General features: G+C 34.7%; 2 protein-coding genes across 3 annotated transcripts; one reads left to right on the top strand and one right to left on the bottom strand.

Moving 5' to 3' along the window:
• The first annotated feature begins 317 nt into the window (after positions 1 to 317).
• LOC144561963 (kinesin-like protein) lies at positions 318 to 3,976 on the top strand. 2 transcript variants are annotated; one of them, XM_078311071.1, is made up of 7 exons: positions 318 to 684; positions 908 to 956; positions 1,029 to 1,080; positions 1,572 to 1,735; positions 1,860 to 1,973; positions 2,868 to 3,000; positions 3,652 to 3,976. In XM_078311071.1, exons 1-6 carry the CDS (start codon positions 371 to 373, stop codon positions 2,997 to 2,999), a joined length of 825 nt encoding a protein of 274 aa, XP_078167197.1. In that variant the 5' UTR covers positions 318 to 370; the 3' UTR covers position 3,000; positions 3,652 to 3,976. The 2 variants fall into 2 exon arrangements, with proteins under 2 accessions (XP_078167197.1, XP_078167198.1); XM_078311072.1 differs by lacking the exon at positions 3,652 to 3,976 and having other exon boundaries at positions 1,572 to 1,732; positions 2,868 to 3,179.
• Positions 3,977 to 7,116: 3,140 nt separating this feature from the next.
• Positions 7,117 to 9,188, bottom strand: LOC144561962 (pathogenesis-related thaumatin-like protein 3.5). The gene is made up of 4 exons (XM_078311070.1): positions 8,614 to 9,188; positions 8,255 to 8,495; positions 7,430 to 8,142; positions 7,117 to 7,292 (listed from the first exon to the last, which is right to left on the bottom strand). The coding sequence occupies exons 1-3, from the start codon at positions 9,134 to 9,136 to the stop codon at positions 7,962 to 7,964; spliced, it is 945 nt and encodes a 314-aa protein (XP_078167196.1). The 5' UTR covers positions 9,137 to 9,188; the 3' UTR covers positions 7,117 to 7,292; positions 7,430 to 7,961.
• Positions 9,189 to 16,922: the final 7,734 nt, after the last annotated feature.

The raw sequence follows: 16,922 nt of genomic DNA, 5'->3' as shown, positions 1-16,922 counted from the left end.
CAATAATAAGGGAACGAAACAATCGGACCAGAAGCTTGTCCGATGGCACTTCAGACGTTGGATTAATGGGTTTGATAGCCTTGTAGTCCAACCCGCTAATCAAATGGCTAAAGCACCCGCCAGGAGAACCTTAACTCATATCCCTAAATTAACTTAAATTTTAAGTTTATATCGAACTGTCCGATCTTCTCCAGCACGAATATTAAACGAGGATGTGCATTCCACCTCGAGCAAGATTGGCCCAAATTCTGATCTGACGGTTGAAATCTAAAATAAAACTTTAGGTTACTTTAGGGGATTTTGAACCCAGGAACCCCTGTTTTCCTTGGATAAGCCAGCCATTTTCTCTCCTTCTGCTCTCCCAAAATCCATGGCACAAGCGTCATTAGCCGCGCCAATACGGCGCTATTTCTCTCAACATTTGTTCTCCCCTTTCAAACCCCGCCATTTTCTCTTTCCTTTCTCTCGCACCTCCTCTTACAGTCTATCCCAAGCGCGGGCCCTCCGACCAGTCGTCTTCCCATCCGACGGAGATGCAATCGACTGGGAGGAGGAACGCTCCAAAGCCGCTCGGTTAGCGGATAGGAAGAGCAGAAACGAGCTCAAGAGGGAAGCAAGAAGAGCTGTTCAGTGGGGGGTTGAGCTCTCTAAGTTATCGCCCTCTCAGATCAAGCGAGCTCTCAAGTGAGTACACTGCACACAACTGTGTTACAATATTCCCTTGTGATTTTTACTGTGTAAAATTTACCAGTCATCCTAAAGGTAAATGTGCACTTTGTACAGCAGAAATATGTCAAACTGGAACGAAGCCCAATTTATACACTACCTTAGCTTGTGCTTTTACAGTTTTACTTTTACAAGTAGTGATATTTGCTTAATTTTATACTCATGACATGAATTATTTTAGGGTTGCTTCTCTCGAGAAGGAGGTCTATGAGGCTCTCATGTTAGTGAAGGTAATGTCATAGATTTATATTTTATTTGAAAAACCTTTCCTTTTCATCTGATACAAATTAGTCTGTTTTCAGAGGTTGGGCCCTGATGTCAGAGAGGGAAAAAGAAGGCAATTTAATTATATTGGTTTGTCCTATTCCCTCATTTATTTAGTTATTATTGACAATTAGTAATATGACTAACAAGTAGTACCACACTACACATGTTGGTGCATATTGATCAGTGTTTTTATTGTCTTTTGGTTTTCTTCGTTTTGGTGGAAAACTAAAAAATATTTTTTGATGTCCGAGTAAAATTTTATAGCTTAAACTCTCAGTTAAATACTACTATGACCTACCTACCTATCAACCAACTAATATAAGTCAGTAATGTATAGTGCAAAATTCCAAAGTTTTATCTGTACTACAGCAAAAATGAGTTAATATCTTGACTGCGTGTGGCTCTACTTTTTGAGCCTTACTTAAATTGGGATTATGCTTCTCAATGTGTAATTGATATACAGTCTGGGCCTGATTTGTACAGTACCAGAATCAAGACTCCGGTGTTCAATATTTATTGTCTAGGAAGAGTGAGTATTTTTAGTTCAAGACTTAATAAGTGTGATTTATTTGTGTCAGGAAGCCTTTTGCGGAATGCAGAACCAGAGGTGATGGATACACTAATTCAGGCTTACAAGGATGGTGATACAAGCAGGTTACATTCTTTAATGGCTAAAGCTTCGTTGTCAACTGAAGGAGAAGAAGAGGAAGAAATTGAAGAAGCAAGTGACGAGGATGGGGTAGTGAGTGTACTGCATATTTGCTATTGTTCAAATGCAAAATTGCATGACTACATTGCAGGTGGTTCTATAACCATCAATTATTTGCTATTGCTTAAATGTGGAATTGCATATATCTTCTATGAAGGTTGTTGAAGACTATGTACAAGTAGCAACTAGATGGCTTGAAGGGTTAATTTGTAATGATCCATCAATTACGAAGCAGGTTTACGGGATCCATAATGTTGAATTTGACCGTCAGGTATTCTTATAATTTACCACTACTTTATTTCTAGTCATTTTATGTTTCTGATAATAAACTAACAGAATTCAGTCCTTTTATGTTTGTGATAACATAGGTTTGTTACTGATTTAGTTATGCTTAGCCAATAAAGAAAGACACATATCTACGTAAATATGAATTTCTTTTCATACTGGAATGCTTGTGGTTACAGGCTTCATTATATGTAGTTTTTCACTCGTTCAATAATAATATGAATAAAGTTCTTTCTTTGCACAGAGGTTGTCATTGTGAACCATTATTAAAGCAAAGAGGATACGGTAAATATTATTATTGAGCCTAAGGGTGCTTGGGATTTTAGGAAGCAAAGTTCAATGTTGTTCTTGAGTACATAATGTTTGGTTTATGCTGTCTTTAACATTAACATCACATTATAAATAGGTAGAATTTTGTGTTGTTTTATGCAAAACGTGCTGGCAGTGTTTCTCCCTGTTTTGGTCCTCGGAAGTTCTAGTCCCCTTTTCATTGTTAAGTTCATAGTTTCCAGTTTGGTGCATAAACATTTTAATCCCAGTTCCCAGTCCGTATCATTGGTCGTAGTCATTGTAGTTCAGTCAAAAGATGGATTAAAGAAAAAGAAAAAAGAACCTTGTCATTTCTGACATGGAATGGCCAACTGAATATGTTCTTTTTGACAAAAACATACGTGCACCGAAATCTATTATTGCAATTAAACACTGACTAGGATTTTTTGTATGCTAGGTATTGACCAAAAACATACAAATTGTGACATTGGGTGACCAAAAATTGGAACTAGAAACATAAGGGACCAAAGCAGATATGGGATGACACAGTAGTGCCATTTGTGAAATCTGGTCTACCTTGTAGTTACCTGAAAGATTTTTTTTTTAATAGGAATTAAGGAGACTAGTAAGGAAAGTTCAGTTGGTCCAAGAAGGCCAAAGTAATGATGCTGCTGCTTTGATGCAAGCCAAGAGACCCCTCGTGCGTTTCCTTCGATCTCTATCAAAAAGAACAGACAAATAAAGTGAGCAAACCTGAGAGCTCTGATATTGAAATGCTCCACATACATTATATTCTCTAGAAAATGAGGGAGAATGGAGGGTTGTTTTGTTTGTAGTTTATTCCCAGCACGTACATCCGGCACCAGACCTGTACAATCTACGCTTTAATTGATCTGATCTCAGTTGAGGATACTAGTTAGTACCAGACCTGTACAATCTAGGCTTTAATTGATCTGATTTCAGTTGAGGATACTAGTTATGTGTAGCGTGTGTTTTGTTTTGTTGGGCATTCAATTGGGTTGTATGATTAAATTGGACTTGAGATGTTAAAGTTAAATAAAAATGCTACATTTCTGGACACAAATGAGGCCAAATTGGGCTTTGTTGTACAGATCGGGTCATGTTTGTACCAACTATAAGATTACAATCTGTAATTGTTGTCTGCAATAATCTGTGCATATTTTTTTCATCATTTATAAAGGAAACAAATGGTGTAATTTAAAAACTGTCTCGAGAAAAAAAAAATGCTGTCATTTATAACATCATAATATTTCACCTATTAGAGGTTAATTGTACAGTTTGTATTATTCTATTGTTGTTCAACAATTTGCAGATAATCATATTTATATGGTCAAGAATTATGCATATGATATTATCTTTTACTTCTTTGACAGTCACAGGTGTGCAGCGTGTGCTTATATATGAACTCCGGGCAATATCTATATGCAAAACTGTGGAGCCGAAGACAAAACCTTACACTGTCTTCTCAGTGCCAACAGTTTTGGTCTTTCCAAAATTCCATCCACCCAAATTTTTACAATTATTTGAGCTCACAAAGTTTGAGATTCTATGCTTGTGGTTGATTCATTATTGATTGAGATTTTGGTATATCTACAATAGGCCGGAAAGTGTTTATTCTCGATAAGGTAGTGACATTTGTAAAATTTTCAACCTTAATGATTGGTTCAACTTGATTTAATGCACGTAATTTTGTGCTCATACCACTTGTTTTCTCTATTTCGGTGAAAAAGTGAACAGGAAAGTAAATTGATTGAGGTACTAAAAAGTCCAAATCAATTCATTCCTTTCATTTTGTGCCATAGACAACATATCATGATTATTGACAAGGGATAATATTTTGCACATTTGACAATTGACATTGAGAGCATTTAACTATTTCAAACTATTAGGTTCATAAAAATTTTGGCTGCTTATTCTTAAAACCCATCTAAAGTGCTTTTGTATAGCTTTTTACATGCTGCCATTAAATAGGAATTCTTTTGTTTGATAGGGCTTGTATGGTCTCTTGTCACCTTTTTTTTCTTTTCTTTTCTTTATTTGTGAATCTTCTTGGTTCTATGGTTCTTCACTCTTCAGGCTTAATCAATATCGTTATCAAGAAGAAAAAGGTTAAAAAAAAATAAGAACCATACACAGTAGAATGCCAATTCATCAATTAAATCCTACTGGAAAAAGTGCTCGCCATGTAATCCAAGAGCTCTCTTCCAAGTGGCCTTGATGGTTAAGGTTAGAAACGACCAAGAAAATCATAATCATTTTGAAACAAGAAAGTGCTTTACCCAAGTCTGGAATCTAGATATGATAATGAAACAGAAATCTACATGATTAAATGTCACCCCTAATTAGTTGTTGACAAGTCACTTTCTCTAATGAGCTAAAAATAATAATTGCTGCTGCGCTTTCTCTTGGTCTTACAAAGTTGAGACCCTTTTCGTCTCTCCCAGGAATTTCTTACTGAAAAGAGAGCGAATTTGTTCTTTGAAGCTCAATTAAGGTCTAAAGGTTAGAGATGCGTAGGTAAGACCTTAAACTCGGTCGTATTGTACCAAACAAAATTGTGGATGACGCTACCAATAATTTGATTTCAAATTATATTCAATTAACAAATGAGTTGTGGGGTTAAGAAAAATAAAATATAAGACACCTAAATTTTTTTAGGCAGCAGATAATGATCGCCTAATCACCCAAAATTGACTCAGTTATTTTTTGTAGGGGATTTCTTGTATACCCCTCAAAAACTTGAAAATTACACATTTCTCCCTCTAAAATTCATAATATAATATTTACCCTTCTAAAATTCAAAAACTCACAAATTTATCTATTTTAGTATCTTTTCAATTAAAACTTACATTAAATTTAGAAGTACCCATTTTACCTTTCATTAAAAAAAATGTAGCATGTTTCAAAAAAATGTCAGTCTTCAGATTGGATGATTACCAAGGGCAAATGGATCATTTCTCTATTTCTGCAATTATACACATTTAGGTATATGCTTGTGTAAGCATCAGAAGTAGAAAAATGACCAATTTGTCATCGGAAATTGTCCGATTAGAAGACTGATATTTTTCTAAAATATGCTACATATATTTATTTTTTCAATGAAGGGTAAAATGAGTACTTCATAATTTAAAATGAGCTTTAATAGAAAAGACACTAAAAATGGATAAATTTGTTAGTTTTTTAAGTTTCGAATGGTAAATATGATATTATATATTTTAGAGGGAGAAATATGTAATTTTCAAGTTTTTTAGGGGTATACATGAAATTCCCCCTATTTTATATTTCTGGTATACTTTTTTAACTATATGTTTTTCTCACTTTTGTTGACGTGTATATATATATATATAGTGTACGGCTAACGCGCTTCCTCTAGCATATGGGCCGAAATGCTTCCGGTGGAAAATTGAAATTTCAAAATCCAAAAAGTCGATCTGAACCGTTCATCTTCTTCTCCATATTAATATCTGCTTGGAGACCAAATTTTACATTTTTCTGAAATTTTTTACTATTTATTAAGCCATTTTGAAAATCGCTGATCCAACGGTAGCTTCTGATTTTTACTGTTTGGTAAGCCACCGTTGGATCAGCAATTTTCAAAGTGGCTTAATAAATAGTAAAAAATTTCAGAAAAATGTAAAATTTGGTCTCCAAGCAGATATTAATATGGAGAAGAAGATGAACGGTTCAGATCGACTTTTTGGATTTTGAAATTTCAACTTTCCACCGGAAGCATTTCGGCCCATATGCTAGAGGAAGCGCGTTAGCCGTACACTATATATATATATATATATATATATATATATATAGAGTTAGGCTGGGGTGCTATGGATAGCATAGTGGCCTCCCGTGCTACGGCTCAATATTCAAGTTTTTAAAATCCAAACGGTCGATCCAAACCGTTCATCTTATTCTCCATATTAATATCTGCTTGGAGACCAAATTTTATAATTTTCTGAATTTTTTTACTATTTATTAAGCCACTCTGAAAATTGCTAATCCAACGGTTTTACTGTTTTGTGCAGCCACCGTTGGATCAACAATTTTGTAAAATACTTAATAAATAGTAAAAAAATTCAGAAAAATGTAAAATTTGGTCTCCAAGCAGATATTAATATGGAGAATAAGATGAACGGTTCGGATCGACCGTTTGAATTTTGAAAACTCGAATATTGAGCCGTAGCATAGAGGCCACTATGCTATCCATAGCACCCCAGCCTAACTCTATATATATATATATATATTTCTCGTCAATCATCAATCAGAGTACAATTTTGAAATACTTCTGCACAGACAGCACTTATTTTTCATGCTTTAGTTGAGATTAATTTTAGTGGCTTGTAAAGAGCTCCCTCTCTTTGTTCGGCATATTTAATTTATGGTCATATAAAGTGGAAAATGTGAATATTTTTGTTATACAATCATCTTTTATGATTTAGGGTTTAGGGTTTAAGGTTTCATGTGATATTTAAGATAATGTTATTCAAATTAAAAATTAAGGTTTTCAATTGATATTCAAGAAAATATTAAATTTGGAACATATTGGCATGGTGCTGTTTAATTAGTAAGGGTAAAGATATTGACGGAATAGTTTTGCTTCTGCAGCGCACAGACAATAGATCCAGAATGACTCCGTATATGACCTGTGCGCTGTATGAAGTAAAAACTATTCGGTCAATATCTTTACCCCTGTAGTAATGTATGGTGACCTCTTTCCTACAACAGCGCAAGAATTGTTATAATATATTGATTTCAAATGACCCCTCATTATTAAAATAAAATTCCAAAATTTATTAACTAGCGAACGATAAAAAGGTATATATAACAACAACTTGAATATATGTTTCAAGCCACACGCTAACTTCATTAATAAGAGTTGTCAAAAATTCAAAAATTGTCATATAAAATGATTGTGTATCTATAAATTATGAAGTGTTCTCTAAGCAACACAAAGAAGGAAATGAACTGTCGTCTAACTTCCCTGCTACAAGAAAGCCCCCAAGTACCAGCTAAAAACCTTTAAAGCTGAGAAAGGAGAGGTAGCACAATTGGCTAGAAAAATGTCCTAGAATTGTTATACCTAAACGTCAAGAGTTTGATTCCCCTTCACGAACCTTGGTAGCTACTATCAAGTTTTTAAAAAAAAAAAAAAACCTTTAAATCTAATCAGAAGCTATCAAATTATCTTTTCTTATTCTCCAGCGAAGTCCATTTATAATTGGAAATTACATTTACAATTGATATAAATTTCCCACAATATATAAATGGGCCTCATCGCGCGCATCATGATCAAGAAAAGATAATCAGGCGCAACGAAATTTCTCAAAGAACTATACTAAACTAATATTCTAATCAGTGTAAAAATATATAGAAAAAAAAAAAATCAAAGAACTCTAGCTGTAGGCAAATGAACTCCTCTGATCCCTCCCGAATTGGTATCCTCTGCATTATCTCAAAAGGGAATCTTTTGAGTTAACGAATATCCTGACCATCCGATCTATTTTAAGATTCGTGCAGATTAGATCGCACTGATATTAAAGGGCCCCTATATCATAAGCAGGGACCGGATTGGCTCCGTTTATATCAGACGGTTGAGATTCATTAACTCAAAATATTCCTTTTTGAGTTAATGCAGAGGATACACATTCTCTCCCTCCATGCTTCACAGCTTTGATCTCAAGGGCTTCTAGAAGAGCCCGAGAAGAGCCAAGACAGAGAAGGCGAGAATCGTAACGATGAAACGATGTAGAGGGACACGCGTCAGAGCGTGAGAAGCACTGTTGGTCTGGTTCGCACCAAAATACACCATCGTGTTGCTGGCTAGTGGGGCAGCCTCCGGGTTTTCTCCACCGGACGTCGACTTCTCACTATTAAAAGCCCAACAAAACCATTAAATTCGCATGTAATTAAATTATCATCTCATAATTAAGTGAACTAATTAATTATATATGAAGCAATTAAGCATATATACATATATACCTTGTGGTGCTGGGGCAGAAGGTAATGGTATAGCTTGCATCGGTACAAGTGAATGTCGATGTAGCATCATCGTATGCATAGCTATACGCACGGGGGCATGCATTTTTGAAATATTGAGAATACGAAGAGGGTTTGCATGTACTGGGGCTGCCATACTCGCCGCTACAGCAGTACTCCGGTGTGTCAAACGCCTCACAAGCGCTTTTGCATGCCACACTTTCTGATGATCCTTCATTTGTGTCTGCTTAACACACAAAAATTTAAATGTTATCAATTGGTCACAAATATAATTCGCATATGTACCCTTAATATTTGTTTAAATAAAATGCTGAAACCTGATGGAAAGTGGAAACCATTACCTTGAACCACTTTCAAGCTGGTCGGGCAAGCGGAATTCAAATCAGCCAAGCAACCAGTTGAGCTGCACGTGCCGGTGCCACCTTGTGGAACGATCAAAAGCGGTAAATTGTAACCATCTACAAGGCTAACATCGTAAAAATCCATGCCGCCGGATCCATCCAATGTAAACTCCGCCAGTGTAGCTGGTGGTGCGGCCCCACTGCCAGAACACTGCACAGTTCCAGAGCCGCAGTCACCTGTTCCGCATGTGAACTGGCCGGTGGTGGAGTTCGTTGCGCAGAGCGTGCGGCCCCAGAACCTACCTGACCATGATTGTGGGGCTGTGATGGTTTGAGATTCTCCTTGGTTTAGAACAAAGCCGGTGGTTTCGAGTGGGGCCGTGCCAGCACCGGATAGAAGACCTGGCCATACAGTATAGGCGCAGTTGTTTGTGAAGGTGAAGCTTGCGGAGAGAACACCTGATACTAGAAGAGAGAGGAGAAGAGAAGGAATGCAAATTAGCATAGTGCAAAATGTGGCCATGTTTTGGTACTATACTACTATATATATATTTAATCTCTTTTCGGTTAATTTGGTGATGAGAGTTTAGATGAAGAGTTTAAGATGAGGCGGGAGAAGTTTATTTATAGATAGAGTGGGAGATTTCAGATTTGACGGTCGGAGCTACGAAGACCATGAAATAAATAAATAAATAATATAATAATACAGGCACATCACATACGTATTATTGTCCGGTATGGGGCCGTATGGAGGCGTATCGTACATGTCATACCGGGTCCCGCTTCAAATGGATTTTATATACTCTCAAGGTCAGCTGCTAGGATGTAACTACTGGAGTTTTATGTAGCTATCCACTGAAGGTGGGCTCCACCAGGTAGACAGTCTTTGAGCCGTTTCTTGCCGGAACAAGACCATGGTGCCTGATGCATTTATTATTCGTCGTACTACCAAGTTCCAGAGAGAATCGCCATTAAATTGCTTGGGAAATGGGGAACTCTTTGAGAACACATACGTAGCAGCAGCAATTGGAATTCGAGTTCCAAGAAGAGAAGGAATCCGAATCCTCTCAGGTAGCTGAAAAAAGAATCTTTTACGATTAGTGGTTGTGGACCGTTCTTTTTAACTTGGCACGAATCTTAAAGTCCAATAATATTGTTCCTCCACTAGCCTGCATTTCAAAGCGGATGAGAGTAAATCACAAACCGTAAAGTGAAGAGAATCTTTTATGGTACCTGAAAGGATAATTGTCCGAAAAAATATATATTTTCTGGGAATAAATCTGCTGTTATTCCTTTGAAATAATATGAATCTGTTATTTTGATTTTAACAGTTCAAATTTTTGCATGTCATGCAAAAATTTAAAGAAAAAAGTTTTCATGCATGAATCTCAACAAAGATTAAGTCTAATGCTTCCATGTGATGTTAAGGACTTTTCAGATCAGATATTGGGAGAGGAAGAGGAGTCCACCCAAGCTCTTGGAGCCGGCAACCCTCCAGATCATATGTCTGGAGACGTGACGTCGGATGATGATTTATTGGATTACTAGTCTCCTAGGATATGAGTGCTTTTTTGAGACTTTTACTTTGCTTAGTTTTATTTTGTTTCCATTTTAACTTTTGATGTGATACTATCTCTACTTGTATGCTTTTATGTTTGTTGATGGTGACTTGATGTATGATTTTGGTACCTATTTTAGGTACCATATCAGGTATGCTTGATTTCTATGAAATCGGTGGTAATACCACTATTTTTTTTTTTTTTTTAAAAATCTCAACAAAGATTAACGGTTGAGATCAAAATAATTGGCTCTTTAATCGTTATGCATGTATGGTATGGATGGTAGTTCACCTAGTCTAGTTTTGTTCCTCCGTAATTGAGGATTTGAGGTGCATCCGTATCTATCTATTTATTTCTGTTTTTACTTGGTGTTTAATTTGGACCGTTTGATTTAAATCAAACCAACTAAATTTATGAATCTGCTTACATTTTTCGGAAGAGAACTTCTATGTGAATTGTTTATGTTTGTTTTAGATCAGATGATTTAACTTAGAGAAATAAATTATGCGTTGCGAGTTTCGAGCAACAATAATAATGGAAATTAAGTTCAATTTTATATTAACCATAGATTAAAATGACACTGTTGATCTGAATTAAATTCATTTATTTAAGATCAGACGAATTCAATATGAATAATACAATTCATAATTCTATTATGAGTCTTATTGTATAATTAAAAATATTCGTCAAATGTGTTTTGTCAATGAATTATTCTTCCAAATTAAAAGATGAAAATCTGTAATATAAAGTTCGATTTTGTAATTGTCAAAAAACATTGTCTGGTTTTAAGCAGAACAATTGTATTGTCAATTTCAAATCGAAAAGTTGAAATTTATTTTCCTAAATTAGTCATATAGTAGTGTAAGTGTAGTACCTATCTAGGTATTTGATTTTGCCACGGGACCGATAATTTCAACCAAAATACATAAATTTCCACAAACTCCTGTCATAGAATTTATCTAAAATTACGTTATATTGTACCCCTCTAAAATTCATAATATCATAACTATCTTCTAAATTTAAAAAACTTACAAATTTATCTAATTTATTAACTTTGCTATTAAAAATCATTTTCAATTTATAAAGTATCCATTTCGCTATTTATTAAAAACTAAAATATATGTAATCTATGTAAGAAAAATGTTTAGTCTTCTAGTTGATTGGTTTCTGGAGATAAATAGTGTTCCCAACGACACTTAGAAAGGGGGTGAATATGTGATTGTTTAAAATTTAAACCCTATAACTTGTAACTATCGGTCGGATAGACAAGTTAAAAGTCAATCATGTGATTAAGTAAATATATCTACGTGAATTTCTTGGCGGAATCAAGGACTTATGAATTTAAATAAAGTGCAATAAAGTAAATAGATAGAGTTAGAGAAAGTTACACAGGAGTTGATAACGGAGTTTAGCCAACTGAAGGACCTACGTCTCCGGGCAACACAACCAAAACGAGATGCACATTTCTATTACTCAATACAGAAAGGAATACAAGTGGTGATCGATAAGACAACACTCTAACAGTCCACAGAAACAAAAAGATAAGCACAACAGGCTCAAGGAGAAACAAGCACAACAGCTTGGAGTAGGCGAGCAACGAAGGCTCTGAGTTCAGAAAATCACTCACTTCACTCTAATCTCACACTGATCAATTTAGGTGAAGTATAATTTGAGGTTGCTAGAAAGATAATTAAAATTTAGGCACAAACAACAATGCACTAGGCTATATCTCTATAAGAATTCAAATGTGTAAGTTTGTGAGGGTATTTGATCTCTTTTCATCACCTTAGACATATGACATAGTCCACTATTTATAATGGGGCTCAAAGGGTTTGCCAATGGCTTTATGCAGATCCCAAGATCTACAGAATAAAGGATTAGCTATTCTTTGTGTCTAGTTTCCAGTATTGACCAAGCCCGGTTATTTTAATTTTGAATTGAACTTCCAGCCATACAACAGTTAGACTCAAGTAGTCACAATCTCATATCTACTTTACCATACTTTTGGATATAAATTAAAAATAATAAAATAAAATGGTAAAGTGTGATCTTCATAATCCTTATGATCTCGATCTCTATGATCTTATGTAATCTTCATGATTCAGCATCTCGTCAATATCCGACATTCCACATGGCTTTTGTGAATCATCATTCATATCATTTGCATCAAATCATCTCAAACAAAGAAACTGTAAAATTCAATGTTTATATGTTTTGCAAATTAGTCAAACATCATAAAAGATTGCTTACAACCAGTGTTTTAATATTCAGTTCTTATTCGATATTCGGAAAGCCACTGAATACCGCATATACAGTATGCGGCCGAATATTCGGATTTTCAAATGAAAAATCATAGGCATTAACTCTAATAAACATAGATAAACATAAATAAACATTACAAATAAACATAAAAAAAACATAACACAAGTTAGAACAAGTTAACAACCCACAATACAAATTACAAAACTACAAATAAGCATAAATAAAATATAAGTTCAAATTTAAATAAATGAAATTATAACTTATTCGGTTCTTATTCAGATTCTTATTCTCTATTCGGAAATATTCGGTTTATATTCGAAAATATTCAATTTTTATTCGGATTCTTATTCTCTATTCGGAAATATTCAGCCGAATAGATAATATACGGAAAAATATATTCGGCCGAATATTCGAAACCGAATATTGGATGAATACAAATTTCTTATTCGGTATCCAACCGAATACAAATATTCGGCCAAATATACCGAATATTAAAACACTGCTTACAACAATAATATCCCCTTTTGACAATTTGCGAAACATATAACAATAACAAGTGCGTAGTTTTTATTTCCCATGGATATAGCAACGAAAACGTTTTTTTTCTCAAGTTTGTTTGTGTTTTGTTGTGCCGATTTTTTTATTTATATCCAAAAAATAACTAAATCCGGGTTGAATTCAAAAAAATACCCAAACCGGAATAAATTTTTCCGGAATAAACCTCTAAAACTGGATTAAATTTTTTCGGAAATCCAATTCAAAAACCGGATTAAATTTTTCCGGATTCTATTTCCGGTTTCTCAATTCAATTTTAAAAAAAATTTGTTTTTTAACCGAAATTTTTTTTTCTGGACTCGCACTGAATTCGTTTATAAAAACCGCGGAGACTCTCGCTTTCGCTCTCTCACAGTAAGTTTTTTAATTTTAAATTAATTTTATATATATTGTTTAGACTAAAATAGTTTATAAATCTAGAATGATTTATAAATTTCCAAAGTAGTTTAGAATATTGCCTTACTAATTTAGAAAATTCAAAAATAGTTTAGAATAATTTAGGAAATGGTTTAGATATTGTCTTATTAATTTAGAAAATAGTTTAGAATATCGTTCTACTAATTAAAAAAATTCCAAAATGGTATAGAATAATTTAAAAAATTTCAAAATGTTCTAGAATAATTCAAAAAATTCTAAAATGATTTAGAATTGTTTTAGGAACCTCTTTCCTTTTAGGATCTCTTACAGAGCCCTGACTGTCCGATCGATCGGCTCTTCGATTCAGGTTATTTTATTTTTCTTATTTTAATTTTAATTTAAATTATAATTAATTAGTTCATTCCAAAATTATTTTTTTATTTTTTATAATATTGTCCAAATAATTTAGAATTTTTTTGAACATTCCCAAGTGGTTTAGAATAATTTATAAAATCCCAAAATAGTTTAGAATGTTGCCCTATTAATTTATAGAATTCTAAAATGGTGTAGAATAATTTAAGAATATCCAAAATGGTCTAGAATAATTTTCAGAGGACGGACAATTTTTAATTACTATATGTTGTTATTTTTTAAATTGTCAGACCAATCGAAACTAAAAATGACAACTATTTGTGTGAAAAATTTTATTGGAAGGGAAATCCAATACAATGATGACGGGGTCTTTTACAGTACCCGAGCTAAATACTCATTACCGCTAATCGTGAACCATACTTTTGATTATCTTCGAAATGAGATTTATAAATTTGTTGGGTACAATTCTAGTCAAGAAAATCTGGAAATCCAAGCTAGGTTTAATATGTCCACCGATGGCCAACGTGACTATCAATTAGTACCGGTAATGAACCAATAATCGTTCCAAATGATTTTAGAAATTGTGTCGTCATTTCCACAAAGGTTACTGGTTCTGAAGTTATATGTAGAATTAGAACCGAACTATACCAGTCATATTCCTGAACCTCGATCCCGACCCAGTACCAGTCAGAATCATGTGGATCCTGCCCCAATACCAGTTAGATCCCGACCTAGTATCGGTCGGTACTATGTGGATATACCAATGAGACCCCAACCCAGTACCAGTGGGGTCCGTAGACATGTACGTGATTATTCGCATGTACCTGTTGATGTAATTGATTCTGATAGTTTGGAGAGTGGAGATAAGATGCTCTCTGGTGAGTCATCAGGTTCCAACGATGATATTGGATAGCCCAGCCAGTAACAACCACAGTCCCTTCAAATGCAATCCCGTCAATCACAGTACCCGATAACTGGTCGGGAAAATATGACACATCCGGTTGATAGTTTCAATGACATATCCGATTTTCGGCCTGCAGATGTCAATTTTTCGGTAGATAAAAAAAACATTCGATAATCCATTGGCTAAGGGTGTAGTTTATGAGTCAAAAACAGCTTTAAGGATAGCAATCAATGAGTTACATCTTGAAAAGAATTGTGAGTGCAAGGTTCTTAGAAGCGAATCTAGACGTTACGAGGTGGTGTGCAGAGATGATTTTTTGTAAATTTAAGGTGTGCGCGAAGCAGAACGGTCTTTCAGAATCTTGGATTATCACTAAACAAGCAATTTCCCATACGCGCACAGTATCAGCAACACGTACTGATCATTGTCACTTACAACAGATATGGTTGCCCTTGCGATTGATAAGACCATTAGAAGGGATGTTTGCTCTTCTATAAATCATATTCGAGATATCGTCATGATGAAATATGATAAGGTAACCCCTAAGTACAACAAATTATGGAGAGGCCGTGAGCTTGCTATTGCAAATCTGTTTGGGAGTTGGGAGAACTCATACAACTTGCTTATTCCACTATTAGAAGCCATCAAAAGAAAAAATCCAGGAACTAAGTGTTGTGTGATCTCGACCCTCAAAGCAGCATGGGCATTTGGAGCGTGTATTGCAGCAATACCGTTCCTAAGACCAGTGATTAGTATCGATGTATGTACGATGCCGAAAATCAATTGCTTCCAGTGGCTTTTGCAATTGTGAAGAAAGAAAGCGCTGACAACTGGAGGTTTTTTATGAGATGGTTGAGGTTGGAAGTAATTGGAGATAATCGATTCTTTTGTGTCATATAGGATAGAGATTTTGGGATTCAAGCTGTATTCCAGGATTCGAATCTCTAATGGGATAAGTCTACCAATCAATGTGTGCATCGGTATTGCTCTCAACATATTGCCAAAAATCTTTTTCAAGCACGTGGGCTGAAAGAGAGAGGTTAGCGACAGGTTCATAACTGGAGCTCCGAAAGGGATCCGAAAAGAAAAGAGGTTCCTAAAATTTTCAAAATTAATCAAACGGTTTTCTAAATTAACAGGGCAATTTTCTAAACTATTCTAGACCATTCTAGACTATTATGGTATTTTCTAAATTATTCTGGACCATTCTGGACTATTATGGTATTTTTTTAAATTATTCTGGACCATTCTAAATTATTTAAAATTAAATAATTAATTTATTATAAATTTAAATTTAAATAAAAAAAACTAACCTGAGGCTGGCCGAAGACGAGAGAAAGTGATGTGGGGAGAGGAGGACGCACCCGGGTGCTTATGTAGGGCATCCCATTTCCGGAATAATTTTTTCTTGTTTTGGGACTTAAAACCGGAAAAAATTATTTCGGATTTGGGACCGGAAATTTTTTATCCGGTGTTAGATATTGGATTTTCAGAAAAATTTAATCCGATTTTAGAGGTTTATTCCGGAAAATTTTATTCCGGTTTGGGTACTTTTCGATATTCCACCCGGGTTTGGTTATTTTTTGAAATTTTATTTATTTTTTGGATATAAATAAAAAAATTGGTTTGTTGTGTTTGTCTATTCAATAAGTTTTGTACCAACGCACCTTGCGTCTTCTCTCTCTTTGAAAATTGAACAAAAGGGAAAGAATAACACGAGATGTGATACTTCCTCTCAGCTTATGCACCCACCCTTAGTTTATTAATATTTATAAATTAAGACGTAAAATTAAATCATTTAGTTTAAAATTTTACAGTTTAAATCCTGTAAAGATATGGGTGAAAACGGATCCGAATTTGTTTCGATTCCGTTTTAATTCGGAGCGGATAATTCGCGGATTCGAATCCAGATTCGGATAATTTATCAAATATCACGATTATGGATACGGATTATATCCCGAATTCGGATACAGACTATTTTGATATGTGGTAAACGGATCGGATATCCGAAACTATTCGGATATAGACGAAGTGGATGTATTAATCAACCGGATCCGTTCTGAAAATGCGGAGCGAATTTCGATGCGTGCGCGATTTCAGAGCCAATTTCTATGTTTTATTCTCTCCCCTCTTTCAGACATGAGTAGAACTAGGGTGCTCTTAAGCTCACTAAAGTTTTGGTGAGCTTAACTCTTAAACTCATCAAATTGATTTCAAATGACAAATCCGAACCGTTGAAACCCGCCTACCTTACGTGTGATGCATCTACATGTGAAATTTTTAAATGTTTTTGACCGCTT

This window comes from Carex rostrata, chromosome 11, assembly GCF_964058835.1.
Source record: "Carex rostrata chromosome 11, lpCarRost1.2, whole genome shotgun sequence".
Lineage (NCBI taxonomy): Eukaryota > Viridiplantae > Streptophyta > Magnoliopsida > Poales > Cyperaceae > Carex > Carex rostrata.
Note: the sequence above shows the minus strand (reverse complement) of the source record. Positions and strands in the feature narration are given on the sequence as shown.